General features: G+C 39.0%; 1 protein-coding gene across 1 annotated transcript in view; it reads left to right on the top strand.

Annotated features, from left to right (window-relative positions):
* The window catches only part of itga11a (integrin, alpha 11a), a 75,857-nt gene that overhangs the window by 46,017 nt on the left and 8,033 nt on the right, over window positions 1–21,807 (top strand). Inside the window, exons 14-25 of the mRNA XM_084742295.1 lie at window positions 3,464–3,667; window positions 5,516–5,646; window positions 5,740–5,906; window positions 8,468–8,607; window positions 9,585–9,695; window positions 9,827–9,912; window positions 10,053–10,263; window positions 11,027–11,125; window positions 18,633–18,709; window positions 20,091–20,174; window positions 20,453–20,543; window positions 20,631–20,744. Coding sequence (XP_084598421.1) covers window positions 3,464–3,667; window positions 5,516–5,646; window positions 5,740–5,906; window positions 8,468–8,607; window positions 9,585–9,695; window positions 9,827–9,912; window positions 10,053–10,263; window positions 11,027–11,125; window positions 18,633–18,709; window positions 20,091–20,174; window positions 20,453–20,543; window positions 20,631–20,744 — 1,515 coding nt within the window. The remainder of the gene's footprint in view (window positions 1–3,463; window positions 3,668–5,515; window positions 5,647–5,739; window positions 5,907–8,467; window positions 8,608–9,584; window positions 9,696–9,826; window positions 9,913–10,052; window positions 10,264–11,026; window positions 11,126–18,632; window positions 18,710–20,090; window positions 20,175–20,452; window positions 20,544–20,630; window positions 20,745–21,807) is intronic.

The raw sequence follows: 21,807 nt of genomic DNA, 5'->3' as shown, positions 1-21,807 counted from the left end.
ATGATTTCCACCTGCAGCAAAGATGACTGTTTAAAAATGTAGAACTCCCATGATACTACACTACTCCACAACTTCCTCTAACTACATATTTTGTTATGGTTTTGATGTGAGAGTGACCGCTAGCCCCCTAGAGGTGGATGATGTGTTACTGCAGGTTTGTCATTGTGAGTATGTTAGTATGCTGACATTAACGTTTAGCTCAAAGCACCACTGTGCATACAGCCTCACAGAGCTGCTAGCATGGCTTTAGACTCTTATCTTCTTTTTTATACCGTAGATATTTATTTTCCCTTGTGTCATTCATTTCAACACTATATGAGTAGGATTTCTGGCCTTATCTTAAATGTATGGGTAGTTAAGTTGGGATGTAATGAGAACAAATGATGAAAATTAGTGTAAATACAGGATATGTACAGATAATCAATAACAAGCTGATACTGAGGTTCTGACCAGAACTTAAGGTATAATAGGTCCAAAGCTAAGCAAAGTTACATAAAGTCTGGCAGCTGGTCAAAATAAAATTCCATTCACTTCTAGGAGTTGCACGTTTAACTTACTCCTGGGCCACTGCAGGCTGGCTGTGACCCTTCATGGCCTCCTCACAAACCATATGTTTCAAATTTAAACAGCACTGAATATATTTTCCCCCATTTCTCCACCAATCTCCCACTTTGTCACACACGCACACGTCAGGTAGCCGAGAAGTAAAAGCTACCTTCCTAAATCAACCCCCTTCCCATTTGTTCAACTGAAAAAACAAGTGATCTCATGTTTCGTCTGCCGGCCTTAAATTATATTATGAACCGAGATGCCAAGTAGAGCAATGATATGCATGACTACTGATGGACTGAAGTATTTGGCTCCATTTTGCTAGAACGCTTTCTTTAAGAAATTTTCCAGTCGGGTAGTGGCTTTCAAAGACACGGATATTTTCCATCTAACGCTAAGAATAGAACTTCAAATAAATATACTAAAAGCTATAGCTGTTCTTTAGTTCTTTTATGATCCAGAGGTAAAATTCCTCACTCATTTGTTGCCAGATGTTTAAGATATTTGAGTTCAAAAGGGAGGCATTAAAGGATTATGTGGAAAACAGAGCAGCTGATCTAAACTTTATCTTTGGTTTGATTAGAGGAAAGATAAGAAAAATCTTGTTTGTTACTTTTTCCAGAAAAATAAATTACAGCATGATTAGATGACTAAAGACGGATTTTAAGATAATCGTAACAGCAAACTCAGCTGGATACCGGGCAACAACCCTTTCCTCTGTCTTGTTATGAGATGTCCAAATAAACAGATGACAGATCACTTGAAGAACAGTTCAGCCCTTTGACTGGAAAACTTAACTCTGCCAGAAGGCACGTCAGTCCACTAGATATGACATACAATAGGCATATGCTCCTGTTTCCAATAAAGTTTTTGTCTTGCACAGCTTTTATTTGTGCATGTATTCATACTGTAAAGGCTTGTTGTCTGTGCATGTGCGTGTCACAGTTTTCTTTGAAGTCACGGGATGTTTCCATGAACCCCTGAATAGATAGGGCAGAATTTTTGACAGAAGATGCTGTGAGTCACTTGCCGACTGTAATATTGATGCAATTGCTCAGGCAGCAAGTTATTTTGCTGATCTGGCAGAAGTAAATATAATCTCTGGAACATCAGGGTCTTAAAAGGATAGTTTTATGTGGGATTGTATGAGGTGCTTATCTATCATCAGTGTCTCACCTACAGTAGATGGTGGTTGACGCTCCCCCAGTTTGGAGAAGCTGAGAGGAATACCACTATAAAAACTAAGCAATGCACTGCTGTGGAAAGGGTCAGCAGAAAAAAATATTTTAGCCACGTAAAACAGGCCATCTATAAAAACAATCACTGTTTTACCTTGCCGTCAGACGGCCTTTTCCAAAAGGAAATCAGTGTTACTGAAGTCAAATATTTCTCTCTCTCTCTCTCTCTCCTAGCTCCTTCTTTTGCAAAAACAGTAATTTCACTTTGCATAGGAGTTCTGAAGGACCACCGCTGCCTTGATCAGTTAGTTTGTTTGTGTTGTTGTGTGATTTCCATGAATCAGAACTAACCTTTAACACCATAGTCACACAATAACACACACCAAAAAAACAAATTGCTACTGTATTCTGTGAGGTAAAATTGCCGTTTTTGCCATTGGAGTCTGGTTGAGCAAGAAAGTATATTTGACTTATATAACATCAGTTTTCTATTGGAAAAAGCTCTCATGAAAACTTAGAGCACTGAAAATGTTCAAAATATAGCGTATACTTTAACTAATTGATTTTTTTACAAGGCTAAAATACGTTTTGATGTTAAATCTGTCCCCAGCAGTTTATTGCTGAGCTTCCTACACTCTCTACCCTTGCTGTCTCTCAAAACTGGGGCCATGTCGACAGTCATCTACTGTAGGTAATACACTGACTATTGATAAGTGCCTCATACAGCTCCCACTACAAATAAACCGAACAATTCCTTTAAGGGAAACTGGTAGCCAGGAAAGGTCAAATATACTTTCTCCAACACTGACCTACACTTAAAATATATTTTATACAGAAACATGAGGCATAATGCTGTAGACTGATGCTTTTCTGGAAACTACAACAGAGACTAATAAAACTAAAGGAATACTCACCTCAGCGTAATCTGAACCCTCTTTAGGAGGCTCAAACAAAGGTGAACTTCAAAGGTTGTCAGCCCAATGCAGCGATCGAACATGCACACTGCTGTTGTCTTTACTGTGGTATATGAGACCCTGCTGGAGTGAGTGATAGACTGAACAAAATGAGAATCTTTGTTAACAATCTAAATAAAGCGCAGGTAGTTTTGGATGTTGAAAGACGGTTTACATGTTATTTATTTGGTTATAAGGTGCTTCGAGTTGAGCGTTTGTGTTTGTAATGCCATAGTAACCTGTTGGTATATCAGCCAAAACAATAAGAACCAGGTTTTTGGAGATCTCATGATGCAGCATTTCATCCAGTTACTCATACATGGACATACTGTAGTGATGTCTGGGAGGAGGAACAAGCTTTGGAAATACATGAAAGGTTTTTGTCATCTTGTGCTGTGGCTTTAAAATGTTTTTGTTTACTGGTTCTCTTTGATGTAGTTCATTTTTAGATGAGCAGCCAGATCTCCTGCTCTGGGACTCCACACTAAAGTTAATGTATGCTCATCAACATTGTTGCTAACGTATATAGGCACGAATCCTTGTGTCAAACAAAATGTAAACTATTCCTTAAGGGGCAGTTGTCTTGAGTTATTTATGAAGTTGGAATCGATGGGAAAAGAAATACATTGTGGTAGCAGCAAGACAAGAAAGCTTTAACATATATATCATATCAAGAATATTTATGAGTATGCTGTAAGATATGCTCAAAAAGATGACAAATTATGACTTCATAAATATGACATCACAAGCCTTAATGTCATTATGTTTCCCTTCATCCCTCAGAATCGTTTCATCCTTGAAGGGTCGTTGGAAATCCATAATGGTGGCCAGAACGCTCGCTTTGGCTCAGCGCTCGCTCCTGTCCCCGATCTGAACGGTGATGGCTTCAATGACTTGGTGGTGGGAGCCCCACTGGAAGACGACCACAAAGGAGCCATTTATGTTTTCTTTAGCCAGCACAACAGAATACTACGCAAATACAAACAGGTAGGAGGTGTGCTATGTACAAGTACAGTTAAAAGAAAATGTTAATGTATTTGTTTTGCCCAACAACTATAATCACATGCAGATTACTGCTTATCATTTTTGAAAGCATACTATTTATTGTTTGATTTTCCACCTTGCATGCAGCAATTGATTTATGTTCCATTCAGTATCCTTAAAATATGAATTTGCAGAGACCTGAAACTTGCTAGCAAGCAAGTTTCATTCTATACCTGAAACAGTTAAGTACCCATATGTGCAAGGAGTTTACTAGGTCCAAAATCAAGACTGTGGTCAATAACAGGCAATCTGTAAGAAAGGGGCAAACAAAACAAAACCTGACTAGGAGCAAGAGGGCAGGCATAAACAGGGCACAGACAGAAGTCATAAACAGACAGGCTACAGACAGGTGACTAGAACAAAGGACAGACACACTAAAGCACCAGACAAGCTGGATGCAATGACGTATGTCAAGTCAACACTAAGTCGATACTACTAATTTTCTATGGAGAGTGAGCAGGGTCTATCTGCAGTCTCCCAGACTACACAACACACTCACTTCACTTCATGATGCACCCCCTGACATAACTGCCTGCTTTAAATTGAAAGGAAACCATTATCTTTTCCTAAACCTAACCAAGTAGTTTTTGGACTTAACTGTATTCAAACAGTGACCGTTTCAGGGGTGTGTCATGTAGTACTTAGCACCCACAGATGGACCTACCTGTGGAAAGCAGGAGGTCTGACCATGTGGTACCTGATGGATAGGCCCCGGCAAGTTGACAGACTGTTCACTCTAAATGTGTTTGGGTAAATGTGAGTCACACTCTACTTTATTCTCTCTGGAGTAACGCACCAGGCTCACAAACATCAGATTAAACTGTCAAACTAGGCAGTGCTGATCAAATATGAGTCAGGATTCTGTGACTGCATTGCCTATTTCTAACCACAAATGTTTTCAGATACATATTTCAGTGCACTTTTAAGCTTTACTACGAGAAAGCATGTGACCAGACCATCATTTTTTACTGCTTAGAAGCGGTTAAGCCATAACAAAACACTGCCCAACTCACAGTACTGCATACAGCACCACCCGCCAACCAGATTGTTTAGTGGTCCAGTGTGGTCTGTTTCCAGGCTACGGCCAATCTAACAGAAAACTGGGGGAAAAGGTCCTGGCATATATACTCAGTGACTAATGAAGGAATTAGGACCAGGTGTGTGTGGAGATCAGGTGACTGGAGCTGATGGGAACACACTGAGGGGAGCTACTGGACAAGTGGACAATAACAGGCTGCAGTCACAGGAGGGGTTAGTGACTGTCAGGGATGAGAATCACAAAATATGTTAATCTGAGGCTGCCTCTGTGACAGTACTGTTTTCAACAGAAGGAGGTAGTTTCAGTGGACAGTTTCAGTCAATGGTTTGCTCGAATGGTTGGTAGTTTTTGTAAAATACAGTATTTGCAGTAGACGGGCTTAAAAAAATACAAAAACCAGAGACTACACAAATCCTAGAATAGGCACAGAAACTCATGGTTCTCATAATTCGGTTGAAGTAATGTCGTATGTTGTACTTCTGAACTATTTCTGGCTCTTTGGTAATGATAAGTGAGATGAGCTCACAGTACCACAGAGAAAATAGAGATATATTTTAAGAAATATTATTTTGGACTGATGGAGGAAACTTTTTTATTCTTGAATAAACTCTTGTAAATGCACATGCGGTCAAATGTGCATTAATTGTACATATGACTGCTCTAATAATGACTTAAATCAAACACTTATAAACCGTGGTTGTTGTCATTATGACCCTAGTTGACTCAGCTTGCTTCCTCTGTCTGTTTCTCAGAGGATAGCAGCAGTAGATTTGGCTCCTGGCCTGCAGTACTTTGGCCGCAGCATCCACGGCGCAATGGACATGAACAATGATGGTTCAGTGGATCTGGCAGTGGGTTCCCTCGGTGCTGCCGTTCTCCTTTGGTTAGTATTTCACTCACTCAATAATACCATTGTCAAAAATATAAAAGAGTTATTTCTTTTGGCTTCACGTGGAACACCTTCATGCCCTCACAGGTCGAAGAGCGTTGTCCGGATATATACCACTGTCAGGTTCGAGCCCAGTAAGATCAACATCTTTGTGAAGGACTGTCAGCGAGGTGGCAAAGACGTGACCTGTATGTCAGCCATTGTATGTTTCAACATTACTGCCAGGACAGCGATCCCTCCCACACAGGAAATTGGTAAGCCAGTAAAAATAATCCACTTCTGTGAAAACATCTCAGTAAAGTTTCCAAAGTCCTCCTCTTGTCTTTGCCTTACGTTTGTCTGATGACCCTATTTGTAATGCAGACCCTTTTACTTATTGCTCATACCGTCACAGGGTTCTTATGAGTGCTGGAAATCTTTGAAGACACTTGAATTTTAATGTAAAGCTTTGAAAAGTGCTTGGCTAAAGTGCTTCAAACTGCTTGAAATTGTATTTGCACTACTTTCATTATAAAACACTCTCTTTAGGTAAAGAAATGAAAGAAGAGAGAGAGAGAGACTAATTGCTTTTCCCTTTCACACAAAATGAAGATGACTCGGCTCGAGCCTCGCTGGCCACTCTCCACATTTGGCTACACTTAGCGTGATCTGTCAATCTTTGATGGAATTTTCTAGATATTGTTTGAGTGATTGTTTAATATTTCCTCGTACAGATTATGTAGGATGCCAAGTCTACTCACAAATATTTGACACATTTTGAAAGATGAAACTTTGTTGTGTTTTCCTTTTTTTAAAATCTCTCTTCTGTAGAATGGTATCAAGATTGCTCAATCAGTCAGACTTCATTTATAGCTCTTTTCCTACAGACAAAATGCAACACAAAGTGTTTAATACATAAATTGATAATAATAAATAGATCTAATAAAATGGAAAGATGTGGAAGTTAATAGGCAATAAAAATAAATAAAATTCAATTAAAAGCCAGACTTTAAAGGCAGATCTGCTTTTAAAAATATCAATGAAACATATTTTTGGTTGTTTACATCACAGTAACATTTGATTTAATATGAATTTAATGTAATAGGTCCTAATTGTTTTAAACATATGCAGTATATATATGAAGTGTGTTGAAATATGTCTTTTAACACGACTGTAAGATGCAAGAAAAGCTTGGAAATGCTTGAAAAATGCATGAACTGGAAAAGGTGTCAGAACCCTGTCATCAAATCTACAGAAAAAAGAGGAAAGAAATATGTGGAACACTCGGAGACTAAAAGGTGCTGCCAGTTGGACATTCTGAAAGCTTCAGCAGATCATTTTTACCGATACACTTGAGGAGAGAAATTTATATTTTGGATAGTTGCAGTATGGTTCAACTGTTGTTTGAACTTTGCTACATGACAGGATGAAACATGGTTGGTTTAAAGTGAGAAAATACATTCGGGATTCTGAATGTATATCCCTCATGCGCTGGCCTAAACCAAAGCAAAATGTTTCTTCACGAGCAGTAAGAGATTCTGATCTCATCGCTATTTCTCTGCCAAAGCTAATGATACTGCCTCCAACACTGGTATATCTGGACCACACTGAGGCTATCAAATGTTCTTTTTATTGACTGAACGCTGGTTGGAATGTAGCTAGAGGTTTATCTTTGTCTTACTCAGCTTAAAACAAAAGAGTTGTTTCTAATTGTTTGTTGGTGTCGACAGCTCACAGACAAAACAGTCCTGCAGATGGGTGTTGTGCCACCTGCATATAACCCTCAATCTTTCTTGGCTCATCATTTGTTTTAAGAAATGTGATGGCGGGGTCCAGTTTCAGTGGGGAGGAAGCAGAGGTGCAGGAGAGCGTGTTCTGAGTTAACCTCTTGACCCGCCAACATCTTTATCGAATCTATCAGATGTGCCAAAACAGAGTAGAAGGAGAACAGAGCGAGTTATCTTGTCTTCCACGGTCGCATACAGTGGAACACGTTTGTTTAATTTCCCTCTCATTGTCGTGTCTGGCTAGTAATGCATGACAGATGTGCGGGTGTTTGTGAGTTTGCTGTGGTCTGTTCCATGGAATGGAACTTTTTCTCTCAGTACTGTAAGTTAATCTTATTTGGGTAAATATCTGTTTACAGTATTTGAGAGTAATGTTTTTAAATAACCAACTAGTTTTTAGATGTGCTTTGTGGACATTTGAGGTAATACACTGATGACGAATGTTGCTGTGAAGCTGAATGGCTCTTGAAAAGTCCAAGTCAGAACAGCACGAAAAAGGTTTTGTAAATTACTGCTGCTCTAAGGAAAAAAACATTTTGTAATAGTTGATACAGATAATTGTGATGTGGTGAAATGCAGAGAAAAGCTTCCAATTCAGTATCCATTATCTGCCCAGATCTTTTTGCATAAGACATTAAGGCTTCTGCCGCTCTCTAATTCTCTCTTTGACCCCAAACGTAACGCGTGCAGAAGTTCAGTCCTTGTAGATTTTTCCTCCTGCCATGAAAACACGAGGCAATAAATGGAAAGCCTCTTAAACAATGTGGCTTGGAAGTGACTCAGTAGTGAAGACAGAGGGGTTGGATTCTTGTATATGTTGGTCACACATTCATCATATGTTCAGAGTCAAGCTAATATTGCCTTGACTTGCTACAGTGATGTCATTTACCAAAGCCTGCTGCTGCCATTTGTCAATTAGTCTGCACCAACCTAAGTAAGAGCAGAGGGCCATTCATCTTAGCAGCATTTGGACACAAATAGAATTCTGTAGGATATTTTAAGATTTCACATTGATGTGTAATTTCTTTACTCTTTCTGTGACCCACCAGGGATCAAGTACAATGTCTCCATTGCGGAGAGACGTTTCAATCCTCGGGCCATACTGGACAGCCCGGCCAAGCTGCAGCCTCAAAACCTGACTCTCCTTCCTGGAGAAGAGACCTGCGAACACATCTACTTCCACGTCATGGTGAGTCCCAGGATGAGGCCTGCAAAGGTCTCATAGAGGACATTGTTAACTTGCAGTAGGAGAATTGGCTTTAATTGTATTTGTTTATGTTTATTCAAAGTTGATAATTCATCCCAAAACAAATGTATCCCAGTGTTACACTCTACCTTTGAATAAGTGTGCTTGGCTTTACTGTATTTTGCAAGTCAGATTCCGGGGAAACTTTTTAACATAACAGTTTCAGAAAAGCCTATTTCACTCAGCTGTCGCAGTTTTAAAGGGATAGTCAAATCAGTCAGAGATTTTCAATATAAAACAAGGAAAATTATTTTAATGTGTGTGTCATTGAATGTTTGTGTATTTCATCTCTACCAGTGTAGTAACCACCGTAGATGCCTGTAGGCACACCTCCAGTTTAGAGAAGCAGAGACGGGAACCAGCACAGACGCTAAGCAATGAACTGCAGTAGACAGAGTCAGCAGCAAAACAAATTTTAGTCACTTAAAAAATTTTAAAAATCAATATCCTTTGAATTGAACACTATATTTGGAATATTTTATCCCACAGAGCACATTTAAACTTTGATTTATTTTGGATAGATCTTTTGTGGATAAAATGCTGACTCTTTTCCACAGCAGTAAAAAGCTTAGTTTCTATGCTGGTTCCCCTCTCTGCTTCCCCATAGTGGGGGCATGTCAATCGCCAGCTGCTGTACCTACATCTACTGTAATACACTAGCCATAATACTTCATACAACCTCACTTTACATAATCCAAACTATCTGTTTAAAATACAGTTATTGATATTTGTCTCCCACATTGGTCAGAACCAACACACTGCACATTAAAATGAGATTATGATAGTATATTTTGTGCATATCTATATCCTCTACATTGATTTAAACATTTTGAGAGCCAAAAATATTTGGGTGCCATAGATAAAGTGCCACGATAGAGTAAATTCACAGGCTGATCTCTGAACTTAATGTTTTACATTAGGAGACCACAGACTATGCAAGGCCCATAGTGTTCTCTGCACAAGTGGGGCTACAAGATCCAGATAACGGACCAGTTCTTGATGACAGCTGGCCCACTGTTGTGAGGACAGAGGTGAGAGACAATCTGCAAGCTTTCCCTTTCTGTGCTTTCAAGCTGTTAAAATGCACTTCCATATATTATCACCACAGAAAGGAAAGAATTTGTAGTTTTTCTGGCTCATCAAAGCTTGTCTCTTTGGCTAGCTGCCCTTCTGGAACGGCTGTGACGAGGATGACCGCTGCATACCTGATTTGGCACTGCAGAGTATGAATGACCTGATGACTCGAAGGTAAGTACACACACACATCATCACAACACACACTGTAGCACACACACAAGAATACTCATACATACTGTATTAACACACTGAAGGTCCTCGGCAGCTCTGTTACTTACGATTTCACTTTTCTTTCTCTCCCTGCCTCCCAGTCAGTTCTGTGCGCAGCCTGTGCAGTCTCGTGGTGTTTTCTGCCGCCATTTAAGTGAAGGAGGGAGCGAGGGATCTCTGCGGGTTATAGAGGGAAACAGAAGGAGGATGGTGGTGGACGTCCGGCTGGAGAACAAAGGAGAGAACGCCTACAATGCTCGTCTGAATATCACCTACACACCCAACCTACGCTTCTCTAGCCTCATAGTCAAGGTACATTATCATCACCCAAACTCATGTGCTTCATGTGGTTTGTGATGAGAACATATTTTCCTAAACTGTGTGAAAAGATTCTTAGATTTAACCAATGCTAAATTGATGGAGACAAAACCTATAATGGAGGGGAAAGCAATTCATCGCCATCCATTGACTGCTGCTGTCAGACAAAGGAAAAATGCCTAAAAGCTGTTGCATGGTGGGATGCACCACCAACAGGGTGAAGAACCCAGAATTAACTTTTTATAAGCTGCTGAAGCAAAAACATGAGCCCTTAAGAAGACAAAAGTGGATACAGACATGAGAAATCAGCAGGAAGAACGGGAAAACTGTGGGATCCTGACACTCAATATGCCTACATGTGTGGCAAGCATTTTTTCAAACTGTAGAGGTTGAAACTAACTAAGCTATGCAAGACCTGGTCTTGATCTATGTTAGGTTAGATGATGAGCTTTCCTGATGATTCAATCAAATAGTTGTAATAATAAAATTACACTTCATTTATGGCCATTTAGTGGGATCAGTTCTGCAAGAAAAGCAAGGTAAGAAGGGACACTGAGATAGATAAACAATATTGACAATTTGACATCCTGAAATCTAATGATTTTATCTTGCCGAAAGCATTTTATTAGTGTTTCAGCCTTTAATTGCATATTGTCATGCAGATTTTTCCCTCTGGTGGAAGGCGTTGTTTTCAGAATATCTCTATATTAATACTACCAGTACCAGTCAATCTGAACTGTTATTGTTTTTGATCCAGGACAACTCTGACATCAAAATAGAGTGTTACATTGAGGACAAACTGAGGAATGAGAAGATCTGCAATGTCAGTGCTCCGTTCATGAGGGCCAAAACTCAGGTAAGATATCCCACTCAATGAAATCTATTTGTTATTTAAACAAGTTTAAAGCCAAAAATGTCACAGTCACTGATTTGTTTATTTGTCATTATGTAATCTGATAACAGCACATTCAGACTTAACTGGTTGTATGTTTTGTGGTTGTAAAATCAAAATAATGAATTGGCAGATTTGCAGCTTTTGCAAATCTGGAGCATTTTTTCTGCCTCCATGTTACAGCTGTGGCCGGAGACATTATATTTTCGGGTTGTCCATCAGGCAGTTGAATTCTCAAGAACACGATATCTCAGGAATGCCTCGTGGGAATTTCTTCAAGTTTAGCGCAAAAGTTCGTTTGAACTTGAGGATGAACTTACAAGAATTTGGGGGTCAAAGGTTTTGTGTTTGGCCATAACTCAAGAATTCATATGCTAATTACGGCAAACTTTCACACAAATGACTAATAGGGTGAAGAATGATGAATGATTGATCTAAAGGTCAGAGGTCACCACATTATTATGTTTTGCAAAAACACTTGGTCTTGGTCTCGGTCAGTCCTCTGTAGCAGTGGTCTCAAAAGTGAAGACGGCATGTTTCTCACTGAAGATTATTCACTGAAATCATACATGTCGATGTAGTGAGAACTTCCATTTTGCCAAGAAATACACTTACTACTTTTTATTAAATTTTTATGTTTTCACTACATATATTATATGAATCTGGACAGACATGGATGTAAAATGCAACTTGCCTGGTTGGCAGAGGCATTCAAGAGTAAGGGGATAATTCTAGTTCTATATTATATCTAATATTTTTATCCTGGGTCTAGAAGGCCATATGTTTTAGGTGAGAGTCATCATTTCTGTGTTTATCACTCACTGAATGGAAAACAGATGTAAAAGCTGATCTTTCCAGCCATATAAATATCATCGATATTAGTGCTTTCATACTGATTCTCAAAAATGATTTTTTTTAAAAAACTGTTTAGAAGCTTGCACTTCTGACTGAAATGAAAATCTGGAAACATGTCCACAACCCTGACAGAGAAATCTCACAGCCCGCATTGTGTCGCTACTCTGGGGCTGAAACAACACTGATGTGGGCCATATTAGACCACAGGGACCCAAAACACATGCTGCAAGCTTTAGATGACCATGACAAACCACACTGGTTAATATAAGACCCACAAGCCAACCGGACGAGCCCAGTTTAGTTCTGGTTTGTCAGATCCTTTCTTTCTATAGTCTGACATCAGAATCTGCAATGTTGACACTAAAACACATCCTTCTGTATTTATCTTTCTAACTATGACAAATGTGAGCAGGAAGCAACTGTAATTTTAATATGGCTTTGTATTATTACAGCAGTTTAAAAAGCTTCTAGTGTCTCATCAAAACAAAACAACACATTAGAGATTAAGATCAAGATCTTTATCTTTATTTATATCCTCCAAGGTTTTAACTGTGACTCAACATTATTTACAGTTCTAGGATGGGCCCTTCAAAGCACATTTTGATGTTGAAACTTAATACTTTGTTTAGTTTCCAAGACCAGACACATGCTATTAAACCTGTAGACCTTAAATTCAAGTTACTATATAGTCAGGTGAGATACTATATCTCAGTTGAGGTGAGTCAGATACTATATAGACCAACATTGGCCCATCACAGCTACAGTATATCGTCTATATCTGTATCGACGTATATATTGCCTGTTGTGCTCACACAATATAATGCTGATTTATTGCTTTTTTATAGTCAGCATTTTATGTGTGTTCGATCCTTTTTCTTATTGCAACTTGAATATATCAATATTCTTTGTTCTATTAGCGTTTTTATTTACAATTAATAAAAAATACCATTGAATGTTTACTGTTTTATTGTAATGATGCCATTTTCGACAATAAAGGTAAATGTTAAAGTGTAAATATCCTCCCTCCATCACATAACTTTGTCACCAGTGTTGAGGGCCAGTAGATTGATATCTGAATTTTTTCACTCCCTAACATTGTTATCGGCATCAGGCCCAAAAATCCAGCATCAGGCCGGCTGTATTTTTCTATTCTCAAGGTCGAGAATGAACCTCCACATTTTTTCATGTGTTGAACATTCTGTCACTGGCACAAAAACATGTTGGTGTAACTGTAAACCTTCAGTATGGAGTTTGGATAAGTTCTGGGACTGAAGCCATAACCTATGTGAGTCCTGTTGCCGTCACTCACACACTCTCAATGTGACTTTGCATGTTTTGGAAGAATTTTCTTAAAGGGTAAAGTAGCAGTCCCTTATCCAGACATAAAAGTCAGTCAAGCAATGCCCTCTTCCTCTGACTGTGTACACTATAAAAATGTAAATTAGCAACATCCCATTTGGTTGTAATTACATTATTATCTAGATACATCTTAGCAACAGGGTAAATAGAATATAAGAACCTTATTTCTCAGCCAGTAAGAATATTTTCCCTCCGCTTGCATCAGGTGAGACTGAGGGAAAGATAGTTTTTCTCATCTGTAACTGATTCTCACATTGAATTCTGCTGTTTCCAGGCCTTTCCACAGGCTTGTAATGTCAACAATATTTATGAGACTCTGCTCTTTCCAGTGTATTTTACAGCCGGGCATCAAGTTTTATTTTTTAAGAGAGTGATGTTTGAATTAACTTTGACATGGATGACACTGATGGTACATCACACAGTGAAATTAAAAGCTATTAAAGAGCAAGCAGATTATACATAAGCCATCTTTTCCATTAATGTCTGAACAATAGTCTTTGTTACTTTCTTTACTGATACAAAGTCTGCTGACAAACACTGAAGGAATGAAGTAATGAAGGTGATTGAAAGAGTTCATGAAATGTCCTGACCACGTCATTATCACAAACAATAGACGTCTCCTGGGCAACGAAAATACCACCACATTTCTCTGTTAGTTCCCAAACTACTGAACCAAGAGGACCCCTGGTCACCCTGTAAAACTTACTGAGTGATTCATACCCAGTCATTCGGTCTGAACAGCATCCAGAGCCACAGTGCTGATCTGCTCCAGTCGAGAGCCTTTTCAAAATGTGGCACAGAGTTAAACAAGGCTGATTGAACGCTGGAGACGCTGCCAAGCCTGCCTAAACCGCTGTTTAGTCGAGGGAGAGTAGGAACCTCAGGGAAAGACTTCTAAAATAGCCACTTATCACTCTTGTTTTGACTTTTCCGGTTGCGTTTGACCAGTGTAAAACTAGCATGTACTGTAAACTTTACAACTGCTGCAGCAAAGTGAGGTCTACAGCTCATACCCTGTGTGCACGTCAGTGGTGACAGAAGTGTTTTTGTTTCTCATGCATGTACACACGGACAAGGAGCATTAGTTACTGTTACTAATCACTGTAAATAAACTCAACAAAAATATAAGTACAACACTGTTGTTTTGCTCCCATTTTTCATGAGTTGAAGTAAACAATCTAAGACTTCGGTATGAACAAAATATTTATTTCTTCCAAAATTTGCTCACAAAGTTGTCGAATCTGCATAAGTTGTGCCCCAGTAGCTCAGTTGATAGATTGTGCATACGGAGGCTATCAGTCCTTGACAGTGGCCAGGGTTGGACTCCAGCCTGTGGCCCTTCCACCCTCTCTCAACCCCATTTCCTGTCTGTCTAAAACTGCCTTATCAATATGGCTAAAAAGCCACAAAAAATGTGTTAGTGAGCACTTTTTCTCTGCCAAAATAATCCATCCCACTAGCCAATGTGGCTTTTAGAGATGCTGATCAAACAGCATGATTAATGCACAGGTGTGCCTTGGCGTGATCATAATTAAAGACCACTCCACACTAGTCCTAAACTAGATATAGTCCACACTCACACAGGTATTTTAAAAAACTGTGTTTTAAAACCAAAATGATCTCCATCCATACAAGCATTGTAGCAATGTTTCAGAATAAATGTCAGTCCATATTAACACACCTAAAAAAAAAAAAGCATATCACATGAAAATTGAGCTACATGTGCATGCAAACAAGAAACAGGCTATTATGATGAGGCAGAGAAACGTGACTGCTGTTTACAGTACAATGATGGAAAGGAATGATAAAAATGATGACTGTGAACATTGGTTTGTGTCTTTACAAATGTATGTTTTATGGCATGCATTCTGTCAGTGAATAGACTCAAATATTCCACAACACACACTCAGAGTTCATGCACAAACACATACACAGGCTGTTATACTTGAGCATTTCTTTAAACTGCATTTGAACTGTATTTGCTGTACAGTGGAATCACTTTTTTCTCTTTATTGTGGGCCTATTTCTTTATTATGGAACCAATTTATAGTACGTTTGTGTCTGGCTGAACCACTAAACGCTTACAGAGGGACAGGAATTTAGCTGGTAAGCTCAATGCTAAGTAACACGTGCAGAATTAACACACTATTATTATTGACAACATCCATGATGATAAATAAATCAATAATAAATCTCTTTTTTCAAGACAAAACTGTACATTTTAGAATGGCATTTTAATGTGACCAGTCCAAGGCACAAATGTACAATAATCAGGCTGTTAATAATTTTAATGATCAGTATCTCTCCAAGCCACACCTGACAGGTGAATGGAGAAGTGCTCATTAACATGGATTCCAACAAATTTGTGAACAAAATGTTACAGAAATAAACCTTTTGTGTGCATAGAACAAGTCTTAGATATTTTCCTTCGATTCATGAAAAATGGGAGCAAAAACAAAAATGTTGTGTTTATATTTTTGTTGAGTGTAACTGTTTGATGATGGACGGTGAATGTGGCTTAGGGATGTGGGCTGACTACATCAACCCACAGGAGAAAGGGGAGCTTCATGCTCTGTCTGAATTTCCATGTTCAACTATGCTGGCGCACGAACATCCTCTAGCCACTGACAATCATATCTTCCAAACCCATACCGCTCACATGTGTGTGTGTGTGTGTTTTTGTCTACATTTCTTCTAAACGACCATCACATACATTCATCCAATTATTTTGAAAACGGGCTGAACAAAAACATGAGCCTTTCTTTTCTAGGTCATTCATAATGAAGAAAGACAGGGATCAGTTTACACCAACACAGTAGGATGACATGAAAATGGGTAATCATGCTTGTATGTATGTATGTAGTATATCTGTGGTCTGCCAAGGATGAGTCAGTCTATATGGAGGAGGGTCGCTACTGTAAACCTTGTTATGCATTCCTCTCTGGTCAGGGGGCTTCAGGAGGACTGTAAACAACCCTCAGCTCAGCTTAGTTTGCTCTCTGCTGCCAATCATATATGGAACTCAAATGAAAAAACTTTAAACAATTTACCATTGCCTCCAATAGTACAACCCCCATTCCAAAATAATAGGGGCATCGTGTAAAACGTAAATAAAAACAGATTGAAATGATTTGCAAAAACCTTTCAACCTATATTCAATTGAAAACAGTACAATGACAAGATATGCAATGTATAAACTGATTAACTGATTGAATTTGATGCCTTTAACATGTTCCAAAAAAGTTGGGAAGGGGTCATGTTTACCACTCATCTTTTCAACAATCATGTTTACCAATCATCTTTTCTTTTAACAACACTCGTTAAGCATTTGGGAATTGAGGACACTAATTGTTGAAGTTTTGACAGTGAAGTTCTTTCCCATTCTTGCTTGACATATGACTTCAGGTGCTCAACAGTCCGGAGTCTCTGTTGTCGTATTTTGTGCTTCAATAATATACCGTTTTCAATGGGAGACAGATCTGGACTGCAGGCAGGTCAGTCTAGTACCTGAACTTTTTTACTACAAAGCCACACTGTTGTAACGTGCACAGGATGTGGCTCTGCTCATGTTGTCTGGATGGCAGCATCTGTTGCTCCAAAACCTGTATGTCCCTTTCAGCATTAATGGGGCCTTCACAGATGTGACAGTTAACCATGATGCCATGTGCACTAACACACCCCCATACTGTCACAGATGCTGGCTTCTGATGTTATTGATAATAATGATGTGGATGGTCCTCCTTCTCTTTAACCCAGAGGACGCAACATGCATGATTTCCAAAAACAATCCAAAATCTGGATTTGTCAGACCACAGCACATTTTACCACTTTGCATCAGTCCGTCACAGATGAGCTCCTACCCAAAGAAGTCCATGGTGTTTCTGGATGTTGTTGATATATGGCTTTTGCTTTGCATAGTAGAATCTTAACTTGCATTTGTAGATGCAGCAACAAACAGTTTTTAGTTTAGTGTGTTTGAGCCCATGTAGAATCCTTTATACAATTATGTGAATTTTTAATGCTGTTTTTAATGCAGTGCTGCCTGAGGGACCAAAGGTCATGGACATTCAATGTTGGTTTTTGGCCTTGCCCCTTACATGCAGAGATTCTCTAGATTCTCTAAATCTTTTAATTATAGTAAGAATTAAAGATGGTGAAATTCCTGCAGTTTTGTGTTGAGAAAGGTTAAACTGGTTTATTCGCAGTTTTTCCCAAAATGGTGAACTTCAGCCCATCCATTTTTGTGAACGACTGAGCCTTTCGAGGATGCCTCTTTCTTACTCAGTCATGATACTGTCACCTGTTACCAATGTACTTGTTTACCTGTGGAATGTTCCAAACAGATGGTTTTGAGCAGTACACAACTTTCCCAATCCTTTCCCCAGATGAAAGTGGTTTTAATGCGGCCTATTTCCTTATCATTAGCTTTAACTTTAACACAAGACAATTTGCTGTCGGCTCCTGAACTGCCTTTTCTCACACTGCATTTTGACTATCTTAACTGTCTGGAACCTGAATTTATGTTGCGTAAAAGTTATAAGTGAGTTGATTAAACATTATTTTGTTGGCGCCAGTCATTCTGGACCACTTACCTTGAATAAAAATCAGCCGCAGACTTTTGAGTAATAGGTTTGAGATTCCCTGTACTAAGGATCTTGTATGTGGATTGACTGTCATAGTACTTATAAGTTCCAAACTTCTATGTTTTATCTCACACAAATCTACTAAATATCCTCCTTACCTCACCTCTCCTGACTCGGGTCCTTCCTCTGTTTTTGTTTAGAATTCCTCTACAGTATTTTTTTCCTGTTTTCTGTCTCTTCTGTATCCGTCTGTATTCTTTTTTCTCTTTTCTGTCTCTTTGCTTATATTTTACCCTGAATCTAACTCTTACTGTAACCGGGTATTTGTCTGTGTGTGTTGTCATGTTGATTTGTATTTATGGCATTGTCCTCAACTAGGGGGAAATTCCCTGGCTCTCTTTAAGCAGCACCAACTGTGCAGCCGACTGCCTGGGGTCAAAGCCTGAGACATGCAGCAGGTTATTGCAGGATTTACTCCTTTATCCTCAATGCAGGAACTTTACTGTTGGGAAGGGTATATACAGTAGCACATGGAGCTTTTGACCTTTGCTTTTAGTGTTTTTGTAATAAAAATGTAATGATGACAACCTGATAAAAGACTAAAGGATTATTTTTAGACCATGCAATAAATGAGTTTTTTATTCTCCTAAACTTTATTTTTCCCCTCTCTGTAGGTAACATTTCGTTTGGAGTTCGAGTTCAGTCGTTCTGTCTTCCTAGACCACGTCAGGGTTATCCTGGAGGCTGGCAGGTATGAACATAAATTTAAAATTTGTATTTTAAATACCACTCCTCTTTGCATGGAGAGGGGTCTGATCATAACTGTCATTTGTGACTGATGCAAATGATCAACCAATAACAAGCCAGCAATTTTGTCATCATTCACATTCACATTTTTTTAAGTGCCACTGTATGAGGTACGTGTCCGTAGTCAGTGTTTTACCTACGGTGACGGTCGGCAGGCACCCAGTTTGGAGAAGCAGCAGGAGTGCCAGTGTAGGAAGCTAAGCAATGTACTGCTGTGGAAAAAATACGTATCACTGTACACTATATTTAGAATATTTTCACTGCTTTACCTTGCCATCAGACTGCCTTTTACAATAGGAAGCTGCTGTTATATAAGCCAAAAAGTGTGCCTCTTGCTCAACCAGACTCCTCTTGCCAAAACAGTGATTTTACCTTGCAGAAGACGGGAGTTGCTCGTCTACTGCTGCCTTGAGAGGTTTGTTTTATTTGCAACCAAGCCCCGAGGAAGAGTGCAGAGCTTTAAATCCAATTTGACATAGTGGCTATATAATTTAATGAAAATGTTATATGATGCACTGTGGCCAAAATAGACTTATATTGTGAAAGTAGCTGGTTTAAAATGTCTAAAAAATTTTCCTGTCACAACCCCCACAAAATGACTCATTTCAGAATTCACTTCATTTGAGCAGTAACATTTAGAAAGTCTCAAAGAACCATGCGATTAAATCATTTTATCCTATTCAAGTTAACAGAGACTAAACTGAAAGTTAGCGGCTCATCTGTAAAGTGGAAAGACTCATCTGTACTTGTTCTATGTGCCACACAATTCAGAAGCATATGCAGAAGCGCCGACACTGAAGTTGGCCTCCTGTGCCACGGAGCAGCTCTCATAGGAATGAATGGAGGCCTGCCTCCAACACCGTCTCCACTTCTCTATAGTACCAGCAACCATGCCAGCAACTCCTGAGTCTGGTGAGGTAAAATTACTGGTTTTACTAATGAAGACTGGTTGCTTTGGCGGGAGCGATATTTGGCTTATATAATGACAGTTTCCCAAAAAAGGCTGTCTGACGGCAAGTTAAAGCAGTAAAAGTGTTCTAAATATAGTATACACTTAAACCAAAAGTGTTTTTTTTTTAGCTGTACATTTTTTAGGCGACTAAAATACATTTTCCAGCTGACCCTGTCCCCAGCAGTACATTGCTTAGCTTCCTGCCAACCGCTGTCTACTGTAGGTAATACACTGACTATAGATAAGTACTTCATATTATCCCACTTAAAAAAAAATCCAAACTATTCTTTTAAGATAAGGATAAATATTTTCAGCTGGTGTGTTATCATTGTTCACGTTCTTTGAATATATTTTGGTCTATTTCTCTCAACAGTGATGGCGAGGAAGTGAGCACAGCTGATAATTTCAACGATATCTATTACTCGCTGAAATACGAGGGAGACCTTCTCTTCACCAGGTCTGTCCGTTTTGCATTGTTACCAAATGATGCATGTTGAGGTGATTTTAAAAGCAGTGAACTTTGAAGTGCAAGTAACCGGAACAAAGTGATTTAATGCCATTTGGAAAATGCTGAGTAATATCAGTGTGGGAAAGGAAGTTGCAGATACTGTAGCTGGAATGAGAACTGCATTACTACATATTGAACTTAACAACATATGCTTTAAAGCCAAGATGAAAAGAAGGTAATTGCTTCTTACGTACAACTTTTTCTTGTTTTTTTCTTTACTTCAAAAGGGATTCAAATCCGACACGGTATGAGATCAAATCGGAGCTGTCTCTGGAGGAGCCTGGAATTATCGGTCCTCCTTTCAACTTCACTTTCCAGGTGAGAGCCAAGAGCATCATCACCATAACTTAAATTTACTGTGGAGGAAAACACTGCTTTGAAATAATTTACTCCATGTTGTCTCAGATCCAGAACCTCGGCTACTTTCCAGTAAAGGATCTGCAACTGAACATTGAAATCCCAGAAATGACGAAAAATGGGAACCAACTCCTGCAGATATCTGACTTTTATATTGACCAGGTGAGCGTGGGGGGTAGTCTCAGTGATTTATAAAGACTTTCTATTGAAAATAACACATTCTTCTTTTTAAAAATGAAAAGTTGATTTTAATAAAACAAACTCCTGCTCTATTAAATATACTGATGGGCTTTGCTGCTGCCGCGTGGTAACAGTAACTTCTGGTGGTTAATGTTGGCAAATTTGTTGTGTAATAGATAGTAAAGTTACTTTACCTTTAACTGAGATTCTTTTTCCAAGTACACAAGGTGAAGGGAGCCGGATGTTATGATTCTGTTCCTTTACGAGAACCGTTCATCCGTAGGGGGCAGGGGTTACTAGGTTTATCTGCAAAATAATTACTAGGATAATGATAAGGTAAGATTTGGATCAGATTCAAACTCAGACATCCCACCAATATAACTTCATCTCACATGAGTGGACTAAGTTTAGCATCATTAAATCACTCGTATTGTCAGACTGAATGTCAGCGATCTGCACTGTAAACATTGCACTCTGCCCTCTGCTTTGTCTGTGAATTTACAACTTTGACTTTACCGTCTGTATGAAATCCATTAAATAAAGTTGCCTTGCTTTGAATGCAGTTCTCACTGTTTTCATAAAAGGAAGTTGATTTAGAGTAGGCAGTGAAATTTGGGTACAAGGATAAAGAAGGCAGCCGCCAAAAAGTACAACTCAGCTCCCTTTGTTCGCACCAAAGAGCCATTGAAAAGAATCTGAGCTTTCGTGAAAAATAACATCACCACTAGAATAAACTGTCAAGCTTAATTTATTATCAGTTAAGCCATGCCCCTCTTAGTTAATGTTGCTTAATCAAGCTTAATTAACCGATACCAGGCCCCGCCCCTCTTTAAGATAGTTATTTTTGAAGCAGTGGGTCCCTGATTTCAGGTACACAGACTTCCTGTTTCTAGTAGGTTAAGTTTACTGGCTGAAATAATAACTCTCGCTAGTAGATTTAGTCAGCTCTAGCAAACTAGCTGGCAGGGTCATTCCTATGCTCCCAGGGTCCTATGTTCCCCACATTTAAATGGCATATAACGGGGAGTATGACAAAGGGTATCAT

Source organism: Lutjanus erythropterus, chromosome 1, assembly GCF_056507025.1.
Source record: "Lutjanus erythropterus isolate fLutEry1 chromosome 1, fLutEry1.hap2, whole genome shotgun sequence".
Classification (NCBI taxonomy): domain Eukaryota; kingdom Metazoa; phylum Chordata; class Actinopteri; order Lutjaniformes; family Lutjanidae; genus Lutjanus; species Lutjanus erythropterus.
Note: the sequence above shows the minus strand (reverse complement) of the source record. Positions and strands in the feature narration are given on the sequence as shown.